Source organism: Prionailurus viverrinus, chromosome B1 (genome assembly GCF_022837055.1).
Source record: "Prionailurus viverrinus isolate Anna chromosome B1, UM_Priviv_1.0, whole genome shotgun sequence".
NCBI classification, from domain to species: Eukaryota; Metazoa; Chordata; class Mammalia; order Carnivora; family Felidae; genus Prionailurus; species Prionailurus viverrinus.
This window is the reverse complement of record NC_062564.1, coordinates 80,063,970-80,083,826: the sequence shown is the minus strand read 5'-3', so window position 1 is coordinate 80,083,826 and position 19,857 is coordinate 80,063,970. Positions and strand designations below refer to the sequence as shown.

General features: G+C 41.6%; 1 protein-coding gene across 1 annotated transcript in view; it reads left to right on the top strand.

Moving 5' to 3' along the window:
• The first annotated feature begins 11,151 nt into the window (after positions 1–11,151).
• The window catches only part of EDNRA (endothelin receptor type A), a 60,714-nt gene continuing 52,008 nt past the window's right edge, over positions 11,152–19,857 (top strand). Inside the window, exons 1-2 of the mRNA XM_047856846.1 lie at positions 11,152–11,283; positions 15,245–15,731. Coding sequence (XP_047712802.1) covers positions 15,312–15,731 — 420 coding nt within the window. The 5' untranslated portion in view covers positions 11,152–11,283; positions 15,245–15,311. The remainder of the gene's footprint in view (positions 11,284–15,244; positions 15,732–19,857) is intronic.

Below are 19,857 nucleotides of genomic sequence, written 5' to 3'. Positions count from 1 at the left end.
CACAGAGGGGTGCCTGGGTGGCTCAGTCGGTTAAGCGTCCGACTTCGGCTCAGGTCATGATCTCACAGTTCGTGAGTTCGAGCCCCTCGTCGGGCTCTGTGCTGCCAGCTCAGAGCCTAGAGCCTGCTTCAGATTCTGTGTCTCCCCCTCTCTCTGCCCCTTCCCTGCTCATGCTCTGTCTCTCTGTCTCAAAAATAAATAAACATTTATAAATAAATAAATAAATACTTCCACAGAAATATGCACATTTATAAAGCCAACTGTGAACATTTTCTTTAAGTCATGCAAATGCAAAGATCAGTACATGAAGCGGCAAGTTGGAGCAGAGCTGTGGAGCCTGGAGTGTGGTGGTGTGTGCAAAGTGTGTCCACAAAATCCAGGCATTTCAAGCCACAGAGGGCAAGTGTTAAATGTTGTTATGGGCTGAATTATGTTCCCCCTAAAATTCATATGCTGAAATTCTAACCGCCAATACCTCAGAATGTAACTGTATTTGGAAATAGGGTCTTTAGAAAGGTAGTCAAGGCAAGACGAGATCATATGGTGGACCCTCATCCAATATGACCCTATAAGAAGAAAAGATCAGGACACACACATACCCAGTCACACAGAAGAGACCATGTGACACCACAGGAAGGCTGCCATCTGCAAGGCAAGGAGATTCGAAGAAATCAAGCCTGCTGACACCTCGGGCTTCTGGCTTCCAGAACTGTGAACAGTAAGTTTCTGTTGTTTAAGCCACCTGGTTTGTGGTATTTTGTGACGATAGTCCTGGCAAGCAAATACAAATGTCCTCCCAAATGTATTCCAATCAGGAAGCTGTAAACAAAGGTCCTTGAGATGCTGCCTAATCTGTCCATCATCCTTCAGGCAGAGCCACCTCTACGTCTTCCAGGTGAGGGATCAGAAGAGTGTCTGGGGAAATAACCTGATATCCGTGAGAGGTGACTGTTGAAGGCAATACACCCTGAGGATGGAATCTTGGAATCTCAAGTCTAAATTCTTTACAACACCTGTCACCCAGTTTTGGATATCTATTGCAGAAGAGTGGTCTTAAAGCTCTGGCTGACGAATGAAGATGAAAAACTTTGGAAGGCTTTGCTACAGAACATACTGTATTAAACACTACCTCAATTTAGTAAGTAAAAATACATGAAAAGCTGGAAGTCTCCATCGTTTTTCTCTTTAATTCAGAATTGAGATAAGGTAATGAAAAACATCTTGTCAGCATTCTAAAGACATAAATGAGAAATCGGGAAGAGGCTTTGATTCAACCTTTACCTCACATGCAAGCTTCCTGGTCTCTTGTTCACCTCTGTATAAAAAATATAAGTGGAGGGGCGCCTGGGTGGCTCAGTCGGTTAAGCGGCCGACTTCGGATCAGGTCATGATCTCGCGGTCCGTGAGGGCTGTGAGTTCGAGCCCCGTGTCAGGCTCTGTGCTGACAGCTCAGAGCCTGGAGCCTGTTTCAGATTCTGTGTCTCCCTCTCTCTGACCCTCCCCTGTTCATGCTCTGTCTCTCTCTGTCTCAAAAATAAATAAATGTTAAAAAAAATTTAAAAAAATATATAAGTGGAATTGTTTCTCAATAAAATTCCTTTTCCAAATTTAGCAAGAAGTCTTGAAAAAAAGCCCAACGTAGTACATGGTAATTGTAGATGGTGTTGACTCTTCTTCCACATATTACAGAAATAAATTTAGCAGAAAGATTTATACTCACTACTTAGCAATGTTCCTGCATGTCTTTTTGCACTGTTTCTAATTACTAAGTTATTTTGAATGTGTGTAAAGCAGAAGAGTTTGCCTAAAGGCTCAGCTTGACATCCTTAGAACAATATCCCCCTTATTGCCCATCTCCCTGACCCGTTCTCCCTCTTCATTCCCTTTGACCTCTCTTGACCACCCACTCTTTCCTGTAACTCTCTTCTTTCTTTATGTCAGAGACACTGCCCTTCCCTGCTTCTTTCTTTCATGCTTCCCTCTCTGTTTGACAAGCTTCTGGTTATTACTTACCCTAACTGAATGCTTTGTACAAGGCTCATCCTGGTTTCTTTGCCCTTTTCTTTTTCACATTCAGTCTACAAATGAAATGCTTCCAACTCATGGCTACAGTTCCTGATTACTATCCTCATTCAAGCCTGAAGGCCTCATCTAGACCCAGGCCTACAGTTCCATACGTCTTTAGATATCAATGACGTTCACTTGAATGTTTTCAAACTGCTTAAAAACTGAACTCATCTTCTTCCCACTTACATAAACCTCTCTTGCCCCTCAAACCTGGCTTCCTTTTCCTGGTACCCTAATGGATTCACTGTCAATCTTCCTCTCCTGGCCACTTTGTTCACATACTGTGTATGGTTACTTTTTTTTATTTAAAAGCAGAGTCCAGTAATTGTGACAGAGACTGTAGGGTCCACAAAGCCAAAGTATTCAGTAAATAACCCTTTACAGAAAATGTTCTCTGACCCCATATCTAGCAGATAGCTCTATCCTAACCCTTAGCGGATTACTTTAAAGCTATTTACATATCTTTCCCCCTATTAGATTCTAGACTTCTTTAGAATAGGGTCATGTCTTATTCGTTATTGGGTTTTTTAAATCTCTATTCCTAGCGTAGAACCTGGTACACAGTATTTACTCAATAAACATTGGCGAACTGTTTTGAACTCCCAATAGGAAAATTTAGAGTCTTTTTTTTTTTTTTTTACTTTTTCCTGCTTCATCCTCTAGATCCACTCTGCACTCTTTCCCCCCAAACAATTCTTGGTTTCATTAGATTGTTTGCAAAAATAGCTGCAATAGTTCTCTATTTCTATGCCCTTGGTTAGTCTTCTCCAAAACTGGCTCTGGGCTTGACCTTATTTGCTCTGGCCAATGGGATGATAGAAAACATGGTGCAAGAGGACACTGGAAGAATACTTGGTTACTGGGGCTTGCCCCTTCTTCCTGTACTTGGAACCCCAGTACAACCAGATGAATGAGCCAGGCTAGCCTGCTAGATGATGGAAGACACAAGACCCTGTGAATCCCTTACTCCAGCCAAGAGCCAGATATGTGAGTGAAGCCATCAAATCCTACCTGACTGCACATACATGAGAAAACTCTACTGCATGAATGAGCCTAGCCAAGACCAACAAAAGAACCATACAGATGAACCAAAACTGCTGACCTACAACAGCATGAGCTCATAAGCTATTGTGGTTTTAAGCCAATATGTTCTTTGCGAGAAGGGGCTGTTATACAGCATAAGATGGCTGCTATTTTTGTCTCCTTCATTTTAAATATCTCTAGGATGTGTGCCTTACTTAGACTTGACCAAACCACCAAAGCTGTGTCCATCGCCACTTTATTCTCTACCCTCATGCTTTAAACTGAGATGACACACTATAGGAAAGGAAGGAAAAAACTTTCCATCTACCTTTCTAAGTTTTTTGGCAGGTTTAATAATCAAATTAACAATAGACAGATTAACTAGAGAAAAACAATTTGAATTACATACATATGGGGGCCCCACAAAGACAATGAGACTCCAGGACAAACCAGACAATTGAGACATACATGCCATCTTGAGATGAGGAATGGGGTAGGGACCTGGGCTTCAAAGAGGAGAAGGGTGATTAATAAGAGGGTAAGAAAAGCAGATGTTTGGTAATTATGCTTGTCCTGCCATTCAGATAGGTCATTCTGATTTAAAAAGAAGAACAAGAAGAAGGAGAAGAAGAGGAAGAAGAAGAAGAAGAAGAAGAAGAAGAAGAAGAAGAAGAAGAAGAGGAAGAAGGAGGAGGAGGAGGAGGAAGAGGAAGAGGAGGAGGAGGAGGAGAAGAGGAAGAAGAAGAAGAAAGAAAAGAAAAGAAAAAAATTATCTCTCAGTAGTAGCTCTCTTTCTGGGGCAGGCCCCTATCTAAAAATTTTTAGGCAGTTTAATGGAGAGTTCAATGTTTTTCTGGAGTCTGCTGCATTTTAATTGCCTTGAACTCAAAATAGTCTACATGCCAAAGTAGCACATTTTGGGGAGACTTGTTCCAAACCCCTTCAATACTAACCTGTCTTCTTGCTCCTAGTTTCTATTCAGATACATAGATTGTAAGCTCCACAAGAAATGAATTATAGAATCATAAAGCATAAAAAGTCTATAGATGATGTAATCTTGCAATTTCCTCTTACTTATGAGGAAACTGTCTCCTCTATGCATGTCCCACCACTGCATTTTGGAAGCACAGTTTTTGTAGGTTCACACCTGGAGAGGACTTTTCCCTTAGGATGAATTGTATCTCTAGTCTCACCCATATCTGATTTAGATGATATTTAGATGAGACTTTGGACCTTAGACTTTAGAGCTAATGTTGGAATGAGTTAAGACTTCGGGGGCTGTTGGGATAGAATGAATGTATTCTGCATGCATGAAGGACATGAATTTACGGAGTCTAGGGGAAAATTTTTCTAAACTGAATGTTTGTTTCCCCCTTGAATCCAGATATTGAAGTCTTGTGATATTATGATTTATAAGGAATATAACTTGGTCGTTCAAATGACGAAAATATATGTCTCACATATAATTCATCTTTAACCACCTCTGGCTCAGAGCTCCCCAGACCCTTGGAATTTCCTGAGCAATAAAAGCATATTTTGTTATAGTATTTGGTCTCTTGACCTCAGTGCCAAAAAAACACTTCAGATCCAGGAAGGTGAAATGAGTGTCTTGTTATTCATGACAATCGCCTTTCCAACACAATTGGGTTTATGTTAAAGAGGTGAGTTTTGGAAAGCAAATAAGGGTAGGGGCTAGTCACCAGGGGAACCAACCACAAAAAGGGAACTTTCAGTCCATGGCCTGATTTCCTGAGACTGAATCAATTTTCAAAGGCCAATAATGTAATCAATGATGCCTATGTAATGAAGCCTCCATAAAAACAAAAAAGGAGAGGGTTTGGAGAGTTGGGGAGTCAGACAGCTTCCACATTCCACCATGCTGGGCCCCAAACTCCACAAAGATAGAAGTTTATTTGCGCAGGACCTCACCATATCTATCTCCTTATTGGGCTATTGAATAGTAGCCTTTAATGTCCTTTGTCATAAATCAGTAATCTGGTGAATAAATAACTTTCCTGAGTTCTGTAAGCCACTCTAGCAAATTAATCAAACTCAAGCAGGAGGGAAGTTTATAGGCAGTCAGTTAGAATGACAGGCAACAACCTGGGTGATTGTGATTGGTATCTTACGTCTCTTGGTACTGAGCCCTTAACCTGGGAAACCCGATGCTATTTCTGGGAGGATGGTGTCAGAATTGAGTTGAACTGTAGCACATCTAGCTGGTGTTGGAGAACTGCTTGGTGGTGTGGAAAACTGCACCCTCAAACACACCCTCCACACATTAAAATTGTTGATCAGAACCCATTAAGCCTTAACCTCAAATGTGATGGTATTTGAAGATGGGGTCTTGGGAGGTAATTAGGATTAGATAAGGTCACGAGGGTGGTTGGTGCCTTCATGATGGGATTAGTACCCTTATAAAAAGAGATACCAGGGTGTCTCTCTCTCCCTCTTTCTTTACCTCTGCCATGTGAGGACATGGCAAGAAGCCAGGCAGATAGCTCTCACCAGAAACCGAGCCTTCTGGTGCCCTGATCTTGGACTTGCAGCCTCCAAAACTGTGAGAAAACAAATTTTTGTTGTTTAAACCACCCAGTCTGTGGTATTTTACTGTGGCAGCCTGAGCTGATGCAGATAATTAGTCAACATCCACTTGCATCTCTACCAACCCAAATTAATTGTTATTTCTACGTTTAAGAATCACTTGTACCGCCATCAGTTTTCTACAACTCACAGAGCTGTAAAAGAACTTAAAGGTGATGGAAGGCACAGATAACACAAAAAAATGCACTAGATAGGACACCTAGTAATCTTGTCTGCCAATTTCAAAATCTATCGCATTTTGCCCTGACATATCTAAAGAACAAACAATAAGCTAATTGTCCTTACCTCTCCTGTTCTGACGTTATTCCACAAGACACCTGCTGTCACCTCTTTTGATTAAGAGTCTGTATTCAAGCTTTAGGGATATTTAGTTTGTCTTATTACATGTGCAACCCAGAGTTCCTGAGCCCATACCAACCATAAGGAACATTCAAGAGTCAAAGTCACAGTGATGTCCTCACAGCACCCACCTTGGCCTCTAGTCCTCACTGGCAAAATCGGGACCTCTCAGGCCCCTCCTGTGTCATTAAAGGGATCCCTGGGGCAGTGTAGCATAAGCTCAGCTGTGGATGATTGCTCTCACAGCCACCTGAAGATATCAGATCCCCTCTCCAGCATTTACCTTGTAGCTCCCCAGATGCCAGTGATCTCCTTGGCCTTAGTCACAAGTACTATGTCACCTTTCTAAAGTCACCCATGTTAGCATGTGAAGCTGCTTCTTCTGCTATACCGCTCTCCTCATGGACAAACAAGGAAGGAACACATGAAAGTGAAAAGAGCTATCACTTATTGAGCTCCCATGATGTGCCAGACTAGGTACGTTACATCCTTTTTTTTTTTTTTTAACTCATGTCATTTTTGTTTCTGCTTTGGTAGTTAAAAGTAAAGTATATATACCCCAAAAGAATCTACAATATAAGACCATTCTTCTATATGCCAAAGATAATCACACTGAATAAAGTTCATTTCACATCTGATAAAATTAGTAAGTTCTTCACAGCATCTAATATCTAGTCCAAATCTAAATTTTTCCAGGTGTCCAAAAAATGTCCCTTACAGTTGACTTCTCCAAACCAGAAGCCAACCCAGGATAGTGCAGCTGGTTGTCATGCTCCTTTAAGTCTCTTTTAATCTAGAAAAATACCCCTTTTTCATGGGCTGACTTGTTGAAGGGCTAGTTGTCCTGTAAAATGTCACACTTTCTGGATTTGTCCACTTGTTTCCTCACAGCATTTGTTACAATATCTATCTCCTACCTTTCCTGGAAACTGGAAGAGCTAAAGCCATAATTTAAGTTAAACGGTTGTGACCAGATGGAATATGTCGTCAAAAGGAAACTAACATCTGCTTGTCTAAACATTAGTGATGCTAAAACTGAATGATTTTTCAGCCCTCCAACGAGACCACCAGCAGTTTACAAAACACTGGGCTACATTATGCATTGAGTATATTTTGATGAGACAACCTGCAGTCTTGACAACCATGTGCAACATTACTGCAGTGAGAAAACACTTTAGAATCTTCCGCAACCCATTACAAGCTAGCATTTTGGAATACTTCCTTTTACAAGCAAACCATCTATAGTGAATTTCAATTAAAAATGAAACTTAAACTCACCGGGCTTGCTTTTTCTTCTCCAGGCCAGTGATGTTGAGTCTTGACCATGGCACCGCCCAGTGTGAAGACTGCAGTGACAGGCCCAGGTCTCTGATGTGCATCTCCCCGGTTTCTCCCCTCACAACAAGCGTCCCAGCCTTTCTTTAACTTTGTGGTTCTTCTCTGACCCCTTCATGTTTCCTTCCCCCAGGGGGCCCTAAAGGGAACACAACATTTTTAGCAAACACTGTGAGACTCAAATCCTTTATTGCATTTCAACTTTGAGAATCTTAAGAGTTAGCAATTGTGAAATGGATTTGCAAATTTGAATCAAGAAACTTAAATTCGCAAGAACTTTTACCCCAAGGACACATGAAAACTTGGCTCTTAAGTGCCATCTTGAGTACTTCTTGATTTTCAGCAATTATTATTCAGGAAATCAATAATGATAACATGATGCTGAGAAAAGCCAATGTAACTACCATTACAGTAATGCTCCACTTACGAGCAGCTTGAACTACAAGTCAAGTGTGATTAAGAAAGTCTCCTTGAAACCCAGAAGGCCTGCAAATCTGCATCCAACCTACCTTCCAGAGGAAAAAAAGAATCCTTGGAAATCAAATTAAGAAACATAGCCAAATGCATTAATTATATGTTCATTTAAAGTACATAGCAGGAATATAGAAGTGGGTGAGTAGGGGCACCTGGGTGGCTCAGTCGGTTGAGCATCTGATTCTTGATTTTGGCTCAGGTCATGATCTCATGGATACTGAGACCGAGCCCCATGTCAGGCTCTGGGCTGACAGTGCAGAGCCTGCTTGAGATTTTTTTCTCTCTCCCTCTTTCTGCCCCTCTCCTGCTCGTTCTCTCTCTCTCTCTCTCTCTCTCTCTCTCAAAATAATAAACTTTAAAAAAAAAGAAGTGGGGTGAGTATATAATGCCTTGTAAATGGGGCAAGGTATTAGTGAAGTAGTTAATTTAAAGGAGAACAGACTTAAACCCACTGAAGTCATTTTCCCCAAAGTAAAGCAGAGAAGCCAAGAATATAAATCTCCAACAACTAAGGAAAGTTTATGTTGTTCTCACCTAGAATGAGGCAATCCCAATCAGTTACAAAGTTATATCTATGCTGGTGATCCATGTAATACATATTTATTTATATTTGAAGATCTTTCTTAGAAGAAGCAGTAAATTTATTTTATAAACATATAGGGTAGGTATTATACAGAGGAAGATTTCATCTTAATGTCAGGAAGAATTTTTTTGTGTGGCAAAATATACATAATATAAATTTATCATTTTAACCATTTTTGAGTGTAAGGTTGTGGCATTACCTTGTACAACCATCACCACCATCTATCTCCAGAACTTTTTCATCCCAAATGGATGCTCAGAAGCACATTAAACAATACATCCTCATTCCTCCTCCAACCCCCTACCTTCTGGCAACCATCATACTGCTTTCTGTCTCTGGTTTTGACTACTACTCTAAGCACCTCATGTAAGTGGAATCATATAATACCTGTCCTTTTGCATCTGGCATATTTCACTTAGCATGGTGTCTTCAAGTTTCACCTACATTGTAGCATGTATCAGAATTTCATTCCTTTTTAAGGCTAAATAATAGTTCATTGTATATATGTGCACTACATTTTATCCATTTATCCATAAATGGACACCTGGATTATTTCCATCCTTTGGCTATTGTGAGTAATCTTGCTATAAACACGGTGCACACATACCTGTTTGAGTTCCTGTTCTCAATTATGTTGGGTATATACCCAGAAATAGAATTGTTGGATCATACAGTAACTTAATGTTTAATTGTTTGAGGAACTACCATACTGTTTTCTACAGCTACTGCACTATTTTACATTCCCACCTGCAATGTGCAAGGGTTCCAATCTCTAGACATCCTTGTTAACACTTGTCGTTCTCTGCTTTTTGGTAATAGCCATCCTCATGGGTGCAGAAGAGGAATTTTTAATAACTAGTCCTGTGCCACAGTGGGGTGAGCTGTTCCCAGGATGTAGGGGCTGATCGATGTGCTCTACCAAAGACTGGATAGACTAAGATATTCAGTTGTACAAGCTGTGCACTCTCCAAGTGTGTCTGGTCACAGGGTGAGCAGGAGCTAAAATCCAGTACATGTTTCACCTTCCAAGGTGTGAACCCTCATATAGAACTGCCTTTTCTGGGAGGAAGCAATAACATTTTCTTCCCTGAAAATATTGCCCGCTTGCCAAGTCATGTGCTTGAAGGGGCACTTTTTTTCAATGCAAACTAAGGCACTTATTTATAAAAGCTATTGGTTATCCTGGCTGGCTGACTCTCTGTCATAGAAAGCTGTAGACAGAATAGACTAATGCACAGGGTAATACCTAGTCCAGTTGGACTAGATGACTATTAAGGTCCCATTCAATGGTGATATTCCGTGCATCTCTTTGATGGTTTTACAAGTTTCCCCCTAAAAATTCTTTGAAACTCCTTCCATTGACAGATGGAAGCAAAATCCTGTCACCTTGAATCTGGGATCGGTGACTGCTTGATAACAGAATTCTGCAGGAGTGACACTGTACCAGTCTCTAAAGCCCAGACCTTAAGAAACTGGCAGCTTCCACTTCCTGACTCTTAAGACACTCCTTCTTGGAACCCAGCCACCATGCTGTGAGGAAGCCTAAACCACTTTGTAGAGAGACACACATGGAGAAAAACCAACATTCGTCACCAAGTGAGTGAACTGTCCTGGAAGTGGAGCCTCCAGCCCCAACACAGATGAGCTGTCCCAGCCAAGCCCTGCTCAAACTGCAGATTGATGAGTAAAGTAAATGATTGCTGTTGTTTTAAGCCACTACTGTTTTAGGGTGACTTTCTTTAGCTGCAGTAGATAACCAGAACAGTCTGAAAGAGTTACCAGTGCTCCAAACTCACATTTCGACAATATGTCTCACACCAGTAGTGCAACGAAGGACCACAAGGGAGAGCCTTCTCTAAGGAGTCCTCGGTTTTCTCTTGTATGTCACAGGCAATGGCCTTTGTCCTTCATCTCCTCCCCTACTCCTTAACTTAGGATAAAAATCTCCATCATGGAAAGATGCCTGCTTTCTGCAATGTCTGCACCCTCCGTGTTGGGATTTCTTGAGGAATCGTAGGTTTCTCTGAGCCACACACTGGAGCCTTTCACAGACTCTCCCGCCTTGCCTTGAAGTGGTATGCAAGAGACAAGGTAGTAGCAAAACTTGATCCAGTAAACTGCTAAGTTTGGTTCTTGAACGCGATAAGCTTCAGAGGGGGCATACAAACCCAAGCAAAGGGGCGGGGAGCACGGAGGAGACATCCAGCTTGGACCCCGGCTCTAGCCGCAGTCTTTCCCTCACGGATCAAATCTGCCCATGAAGGGGATGGGTTTTTCAGCAAGGCCTTCCACAGTTCTGAGTCTTGTCTGTTGGACTATTCTCCTCCTTCGACTGCCAACCCCCCACTTCAGTACTGGAAGGAAATGGTTAAAAGGCTGTTGCCCTTCAGGGCCTGGGAGGCAGCTGGGAGGGGGCGGCAGCTTTGTGCTTTATAGTGTCTTCCTCCTGGGAGGGCTGGAAGGTTGGGACGTTCTTGCTGTCCCAGAGTGGAGGCGAAGGTCTGGGAGTGTTTCGAGGAGAAGGGGAGGACAGCCGGGAGGCGTGTTCCCCTGGAGTTTTCTTTTTCTTGCGAGCCTTCGCGCGCGCGCGCGCGTACAGTCATCCCTTTAGTCTGGCGATTGCGGACGGGCGGTGGAGAGGCTCCGTCCCACTCGGTGGCCGGAGGCTGGAGACTCGGGAAGACTTCCCCGGAGGAGCCGTGCCCAGGAAGCTTTCCGAAGCGGAGGCAGCTGTGCTTCCCGGGCTGCCGCGGCGTGGGAGCCGGGCACAGCCACCACCCACCCTCGCCGGCTCCGCTTCCTCCCGCCCAGGCGCGGCGCGCGGACCGGGCAGCTGTTTGAGCCCGGCGAGCTCCACGGTCGGTGCAACTCTTTCCTCGGGGACCCGAGCGGGGGTGGGGGTGGGGGCGCTACCTGGGAGGACTGGCGAGCCGGGAGCGTTTTCGCCCGGCGCCCTGCAGCTTGGCGACCCTTCGCACAGGGGCTGGCACCCACCTGCCCGAGGGCGCGTGGCGGGGCGGGCGCGTCTGTGGGAAGGGCGCGCTCCGGAAACGTTTGGGGGTTGGGGGCCCCCAGCCTCCCCAGGCGGGATTAGGATTTTTAGTCAGAGGAAAACCAACGGTTTTCCTTGGTCTCCCTTTTCCCCCAAGCATATAAAAACTTTGTGGAACATCACGCCCTCGTCGCTGGCTCCAAAGCCTACTTGCGAAGTTTGCTTCGCAGCCTTTTCTTACTCGCCTGCTTCTCCTCCTTGCACACCCGGGGTATGCCAAGGGTAGCCAAGGGCACTTGGTGTGAGGGACTGATGTGTTTTGGAAAACCCCCAGTGCAGCTAATTTGGAAACCTGCCTGTAGAGGTCTGGGCGTTGTGTTCTGTGCTCTCCTTTAAAGGGCACTTGTTGCCTTTCACGTGCAGAAAACAAGGGCTGTTTCTAGATAATCAGCCTCTGTTTACACCATCCTAATGGAGTTCCCGGATAGAGTTGGCGGCGGAGGGGGTGGGGTGGGAGGCACATTAAAGTCAGTTGTCTGTAAGGAGAGTTGCTAGTTTCTTACCCAGCAAGCAGAACCCACAGAAGACTAATAAAAAGTTCCTAGTTTGTTTGTTTGTTTTTTCTCTCCTCTAGTAGATATTCGTGGCCTCCTGCCCCCTCTGTGTTAACTAATTGAGAAACATCTTGGCAATCATTTCAGTAAATTACGTGCTCTAAATTTATGCCATTTTGGTAAGGTTGGAATTTCCAAATTACTAATTACAGGTGAACTTTAATCCTGAGAATCCAAGATGTTAAATGCTTGCAGTGTAAACCTAAGGATTCAGTCGTCTTCCTTAATAATAGCTTTAGAACTCCATCAAATTCTTAGCCCCCAAATATGAAGAAGGCTGAATCTATAAACTGTGTTTTTCAGGGTAGACCCTGAGATGCTTCACTAGAGCTAGGTCTGATTGTGACCGAGAGTTCCAAGCACAGCATGACTTGGATCCACGGAAATGTGCTACAGGTTCATCCATGGAGGAACATGCATTTGAGAGGCTTTTTGTTTATTTGCTTTTGCATTTTTCACCCAATGATAATATGGTACCCACATATCTTTGGCAAGTATCCCTTAGCTCTGCAGCTTAATATGTGTCAAGAGCTGATGGAGATGTCATCATAAATGATGTAGCAGTATCATTGTGAGAAGAACAAGAAACGTGGCTTTAATGGTAGCTAGCTCACACTTTGATGAGAACCTATAGCCTTGGCCTCCATAGTTCCTGCCTAATCAGCTGACCAAGCAAACCAGCATGCTGATGCTCAAACACTAGTGGTACCTTTCCTAACTGGCATAATAGCCATGATAGCCAGGTCAGTTCACTAAATATCCTCCTAGTGGACTCTACTGGGCAAAGAGCCACTCCATTTCCAGGAAAGGCCTTCTCTTTCTTATTTTTAAGGAAACATCACTGAAGGGTCCATCCCAACTGGGAAAGTAGGAGGCTGTAGTCATTAAATAGCATAACATACTGAAGGATTTCTTTTCTCTCATATCTATGATCTAAAGAAGAGAATGACAAGGTGCTTTGTTCTTAGAATCTTGGTCTCCACTGTAGAATGTAAGCAGTGGCATTTTGTAGATCTACAGTATTCGGTCAAGTATTCACTCCAAACTGTAAGAAGCAGGAAAAAACTGCAAACTGTTTATAATTAAGCAAAGCAAAGTGAGGCATTATGCCTGTCCTGACATTCTTTGGCCATGAAGACTTCTTCAAGACCCACTTAACTCATGATTAAAATGGGAATATTGCCCCTGCCTACCAGAGTTATAAAGTTCAAGTCAGAAAACAGATGCATACATAATAAATTATTAATATACATACAATGTTATTTTTTCACGTTCCCAGGAAAAACCTCAGGGGAAGGCAAAAGTATATGGTATTTACACCTTGTACTTACTTTAGACCTTCTGCACAACTTGAATAAATCTTATTTCATCGACATATTGAGTAAACCTAAGCTCTACTGATTTCCCAACATAACTGTCAAAATTCCTAAAAGCGGTTAATACCAACTATAAATAGGCCAAGAAAAAGGGCACAATTTTTAAAAAACTACATTATGACCATATATATCATAGACACATGCCACTGCATTAATGAGGTTATGGTCTTCATTTAAAGAATCATTAAAAACTCACAGAGAAGAAAATTTACAAAATATTTAAATGGGAGGAGCCATTTTTAATTTACCTTTGATTACTGTGTTACTACCAACCCCTCATTTCCTCCAACATCTTTTCTGTAAAAAAAAAAAAAAAAATCATTTATTTATTTTGAGAGAGAGAGTGAAGAGGGCAGGGCGGAGAGAGGGAGAGAGAGAATCCCAAGCAGGCTCCATGCTGTCAGCACAGAGCCCGAGGTGGGGCTCCAACTCCCAAACCCACAAGATCATGACCTGAGCTGAAATCAAGAGTCAGACACTTAGCTGAATGAGACACCCAGGTGCCCCTCCAATGTCTTTTAAGGATTAAAGTATCCTTCTGAGCAAGAAGGACCACTTGCTGTCAGCAAGTCACTTAAACAAACAAGAAAACAAAAAACGAAAACAAATGATCTTTTGGAAACAAGTAATCACCCTCCCAAATCTATTGTTTCATGGAAACTCTGGGAGACTGTTGAAACATTTTAGGTGCTAAGAAAGCACAAGAATGAGAGAGATAGTGTGGTCTAGTGGCTAAGAGCTCAGGCTCAGAGTCCAACAAACCTGCCTTAGAATCAACATTGCCACTACCACCTGTGGACCTGAAGTCTCCTTGCCTTTACTGAGCCTCTGGTCCCCTATGTTTCTAGAGGAACTGTGCATCGGCCTCACAGAGGCATGGTGTGCATTAGACAACACCATGCATGTGAAGTGCTCAGCACAGTTGGTGTGACAAATGTAACCACATAGGATGTTTCAAAGAAAGCATGAGACAGATAGCCCTTGGAAAGCCAAATTCTGTGCCTGGCCTGGAAAGCCATTATTACCAGCTTCACTTGCTGGCAAGTATTGGGATAATAATTTCTAAAGAATGGAAGAGAGAGAGAAAAAATTCCTGTCAGAGAGGTGGATTGTACACATTAATCATCAAGATTTTCAATAAAATGAATATTTGGTGTGTATCAATTACATAATTTTTAATCAAAACTAAGATTGTTAAATGTATTGGTGGTATTAACCAGAGTTCTGATTTTAAAAGAGCATTTTATGACACTTTAAATAACTACCTGTGCTACATTTTAACCCCGTGTTCATTATTTACCATGTGTACAGCAGAACACATTTTGGAATATTGAATTGTTAGTTACAGAATTTGCTAATTTTATGCCTTGATATCATGTAAATTTACTCGGCAAATAATGCCTTTTCTCTTCCATTAATAAATAAAATTTTGTATCTCAACTCTTGAAGATTTTTGCAATTCAGATTTTTATCAGCCAGTGTAATGGAGAGAAAAAAGTAACTTTTGATCTACTAAAGGAAAAACCCATATGTCCTCATCTATATTATAATCTAGATATAATCATGGATGGAGATGAGAGAGAGAAAGAGAAGGAAGCAGAGGGGCGTAGAGAGAGACAGAGACAGAGACGGAGATAGAGATAGAGATAGAGATAGAGAATTTGCCATAATGGAGCTTTGATCTTGTCTTTTTTCCCTGCCGTGGGATAACCTTACACAGATCTTATCTAATTACCAAATATATATTACTTTTTACCTGACGCAGTAAATAATCATTGACTACAATTATTGGCAGCTGGATTTTGTAACCAATTATTTTTCCTCCTTTCTTTTCCAGGTGAAAAAAAAAAAGCAAGTGTATAAAGGAAAGGTAGTAAGAGACATTTCCTCAAATTTTCATCACGATGGAAACCTTTTGCCTCAAGGTGTCCTTCTGGGTAGCGCTGGTTGGATGTGTGATCGGTGATAATCCTGAAAGCTACAGCACAAACCTAAGTACTCCAGTGGATGATTTCACCACTTTTCGTGGGACAGAGCTCAGCTTCCTCGTTACCACTCATCGGCCCACTAATTTGGCCCTACCTAGCAATGGCTCAATGCACAGCTATTGCCCACAGCAGACTAAGATTACTTCAGCTTTCAAATACATTAACACTGTGATATCTTGTACTATTTTCATCGTGGGAATGGTGGGGAATGCAACTCTGCTCAGGATCATTTACCAGAACAAGTGTATGAGGAATGGCCCCAACGCGCTGATAGCCAGCCTTGCCCTTGGAGACCTTATCTATGTGGTCATTGATCTCCCTATCAATGTGTTTAAGGTAGGAAGTAACCACAACTATATTTGCAGGTTTGAACATACGTTCTGATTCCACAGTAAGAGAGTTGCTGCAGACCTTTGGAGTTTTAGTCTGTGTTTTTACTGAGAGTGATTTCTGCAGCCTTCAACTTTGGTGGCCTTTAACATTTTTATTATTTGTTAAATGTTACATTTATTTGCTAACTTAATTGTTCACAAAATCGCATTTTGGGGAAGACTATTCAAAGTCACGGTCTTTAATGAAGCAGATTCTCATGCCAGCCCTGAGCTTGCTGAGTGGATGGGCAATCTTGGGAAGAAACTGGATTTTTCTGAGACTCAGTTTTCAGGGTGAGATCTATTGAGCCCAAAAGATACTTAAAATAAGTATTTCTTCAGTTTCTGTAACCTTTTTAATGTGATGCCATTCAGTGGCCAGATAGCCAGGGTACATGTTGAAATGAAGGTACCTGTTTTATTTTGACGATCTGGATTGATGATGGAAGCCAAAGGGTATGCTGGCTTCCCTCAGTTGTCTCGCTGACTTAGAGATAGTGAGGTCCACGTGATCTCAGCTCAGTGTTGACCTTGTTGAACAGTGTCACTAAAGCCATTTAAAATAGGCCTCAGTTTACTGTTGCCTTCTTCATTTCTTCAGTTTACAGAGTTTTTATTCATGGAGTACCCACTGTGTGCCTGCCCCTGAGCTAGGCAATAAGGATCCCAAGACAAATATGACAAAAGTGATGCCTCAGTGGGAGGGGAAGATAACTCACCCACTGTCACTGTGATCATCTTGCTTTAGGGACTGGTTAGTACCAAAACAAAGTAAAGCCCAAAGGAATTAGATGTTTCGTATTTGGTCTAGTGGTTGTGAGGGGAAAATGGCTGCAAGAATTCAAGTGAACTAAAATTCAAGTAAAATTACGTGGTCTATGCCAGATGTTATGGAATGTCTTTATTCTAAACCCAGGAAAAGTACTTTCCTCAGCCTTTCTTTTTTTTTCTTCTATGTCTTATCCATAAAAACAAAACTATTCTGGGCAATAATATTCTGAAATATGACTTTAAGTAGCAAGTTTTGTTTGAAGACATGATAAATTTTAACTAAGAGTCTCTCGGTTTCCAATAAATACACTTAAACTATGGCAAAATTATGCTCGCCTAACAGGAAAAGCGGTCATACAATGAAGTGCTGACAGTAAAGATGAAAACAATGATTACAGTCTCGAACGTTACAAATAAAAAGCATTTCAAAAGTACTCAAGTATATTGTTGGCAAAATTGGAGAAATTAGACAACAAATGATAAAAAAAATTATATGCCATCTCTTTTCACAGAATGGCATGAAAACATATGTTTTCTATTTGAACTTGAAATGGGATTTTAGAACTGAACTATGATGCAAAACTGAAAATGCATAATTAACTTAAAATGTTTAGCACATGCTATAGAACTTAAATTTTTTTAAAGGTTATTAATTTTCTCTTTATGAAATAATGTGTGTGAACACGAGGCTTTCTCATGACATCTTTCTTTAATAATAGATTTAAAGTGTTTATATGACTCTTATTCAAAATTTTACTCTAGTAGTTATGTTGTAGAGTATTAAACATTGATTATTCATACTTATATACTAGTTAACCAACCCATCATGCCTCAGAAGAATAATTAACTATCTCTGAATTAATTATTCCCGTTTGACCATTTGCAAAGAACATTTTTGGAAAACCAATATTTGCGACTGCTGGAAAAGACACTCGCTTATCTCTTTGAGGTGCTACCTGCCAGTCACTAGACTAAACATCATTTCTAGTCCAGACCAACACACGAAGCCAGACCGTCTGGACTATCCCCAGTTGGTGAAAATTCAAATAAAACTTGGTTTTACATTCATATAACAATGGATAATAATTTATACATCCTCATTTGACCAAATGGTTCTTCCTTTTGGGACTCTAGTACTTTATATCCCTTATTGTAGTTCTATACAATGTGGACAGTTTGACAGGCTTTTACATCGCAGGGGTACATTTGTGTAATTACTGTTTTTCTAAAACTCACATAATGAGACATTTAACCAACATTAATTTTAGAAAGTAAACCTTTTGGGTTAAAAATACATACATGCTTTAGTTATTTCAATCTTCTTCCAGAGGAAAAGAAGAAAACATTTAAGCTAAAAAGCCTCCCAGTATTTGGGGGTTATTTCTACCTCATTCTGTCAGTCCTCTTCTCTGACTTGGGAGACGAGAAGATGTAGTTTCCCTGATATCTGCCCAGGAGAGTCCAGAGAAATCCTTCCTAGTGATGTGAGCTCTGGGCCTTCCTGCCTTTGGTCTGCAGCTGCCTCCTGCTGTAAGAGTCTGATGCTTTGAAGTCTCACCTATCAGGCCTGTGGACTCCTCTTGCCATGGCATATGCTGCAAGGCGAAGCAGCAGCTGTCCATCTCCCTTTACCATGGTGTTTAGTGCCAAGTGGCTCTCGATCTGTGAGCATGGAAGAGGGGGTCCCTCCACACCTATTTCCAAAAGTTTCCTAATCAATCTCCCTATCTTCAGGGTTTCTTTTCTCCAGCCTATACTGGTCTTCACTTCTACTTACTGTCATTTTAATAAAAATCACCCAGGAGCTTCCATGTTTAGTAGTCGAGGTCCTCTCCACTCTGACCATACTTTACCTACTTCCTACCAGCTGCCAATGTGCAGGCACAGCTCTTGTCAAAATGCCATCACTGCAGCTAACTAAATAACATTCTCAGAGGGGCACCTGGGTGGCTCAGTCCATTAAGTGTCTGACTTGGTTTCAGCTCAGGTCATGACCTCATGGCTCGTGAGATTGAACACTGTGTTGGGCTCCAGGCTGACAGCGGGGAGCCTGCTTGGGATTCTCTCTTTCGCTCGCTCTCTCTCTCTCTGTCCCTCTCCTACTCATGCTTTCTCTCTCTCTCTCAAAATTAATAAACATTTAAAAAAATAATAACATTCTCAGAGAGGCTAGGTCTAGTCACTGAAGGACTGCTACTGAGGCATTTACAGATCCTAAATTGAAAAATAAATCCAAAGTTACATGTGTTGCATAAATAAGAAATAAGCCAAAAAGTGGAGAGAGTCTCCTCTGGCCCTAGCTTGTACTCTCACACACACAGACACACTACCTGGTGATAAAATCAGACAATCTGAGAATAAAATTCAAAGCAGAAGGCACCAAAGGAAGCAAATAAATGCCAGTTACCTTCTTGGTTTTCAAGCATGCAAGGGCCTTGCAAATGGCAATGTTGGGGAAAAGTTGTTACTAACGTTATCAAAGGATTACTCTAATTCTTAATCATGCAAAAAGCATAATATCACTAATTATAAGAGAAGACTGACCAAAACAGGAGAGAGGAAGGGAAAAGAGTTATCGACCCTTTCAAATACTCATGCTTGTCACCTAAACTGATGATGGATTTTATGTGTGAGGAAATTACATTATCTGATATCCTGAATTTTCAAGAAATGCCCAAATTTAGCCAGTACATTGATCCGTGTATAAATTGTTTACATCCATTACAATGACAAAGCAATTAAAACCTTGTATCTTAGGGATACAAATAACCCCCAACTACTAAATGCCAATATAGGTTAGAACAGCAGAATCTAATAATTGTACTCTTTAATGATTCTTGAGATTATGTTAATGCCATAGAGTGCCATCTATAGGGAGATGGGTTATAATTTTGAATAGAGGGGAACCTCTAAAAGTGATGTTTATGCATGGGTAACCAGCCAAAGCTTGGCATCATGTGCTTTCAGGATAACAGCTCACCCATGTTTGCACACAGATATGCCCATAAAACACTGTAGCTCAGCCCCTTTAGTAGAAACAGGAATGTGGGGAAATATGTGTACGAGGAAGTAGATTGCAAAGGATTAAAATGGTGGCCAAGGGAAGAAGTGGAGTCCAATGCCTTAGCATAGAAATCTCTCACACGAAGAGCTGGGCATTGAAACTAGTGATGTCGTAGATGATACTGTAGGTGAATAGTGTCTCTTTTTAGCATGTAGGGTAAAGCAGGTTTGTGAGAAGAAGCTAACCAGCAAGTGGCAGAATCTAGTAACTGATTGTTGGTTACTAATTTGGACCACTCTAAACATCCACCTCTTAT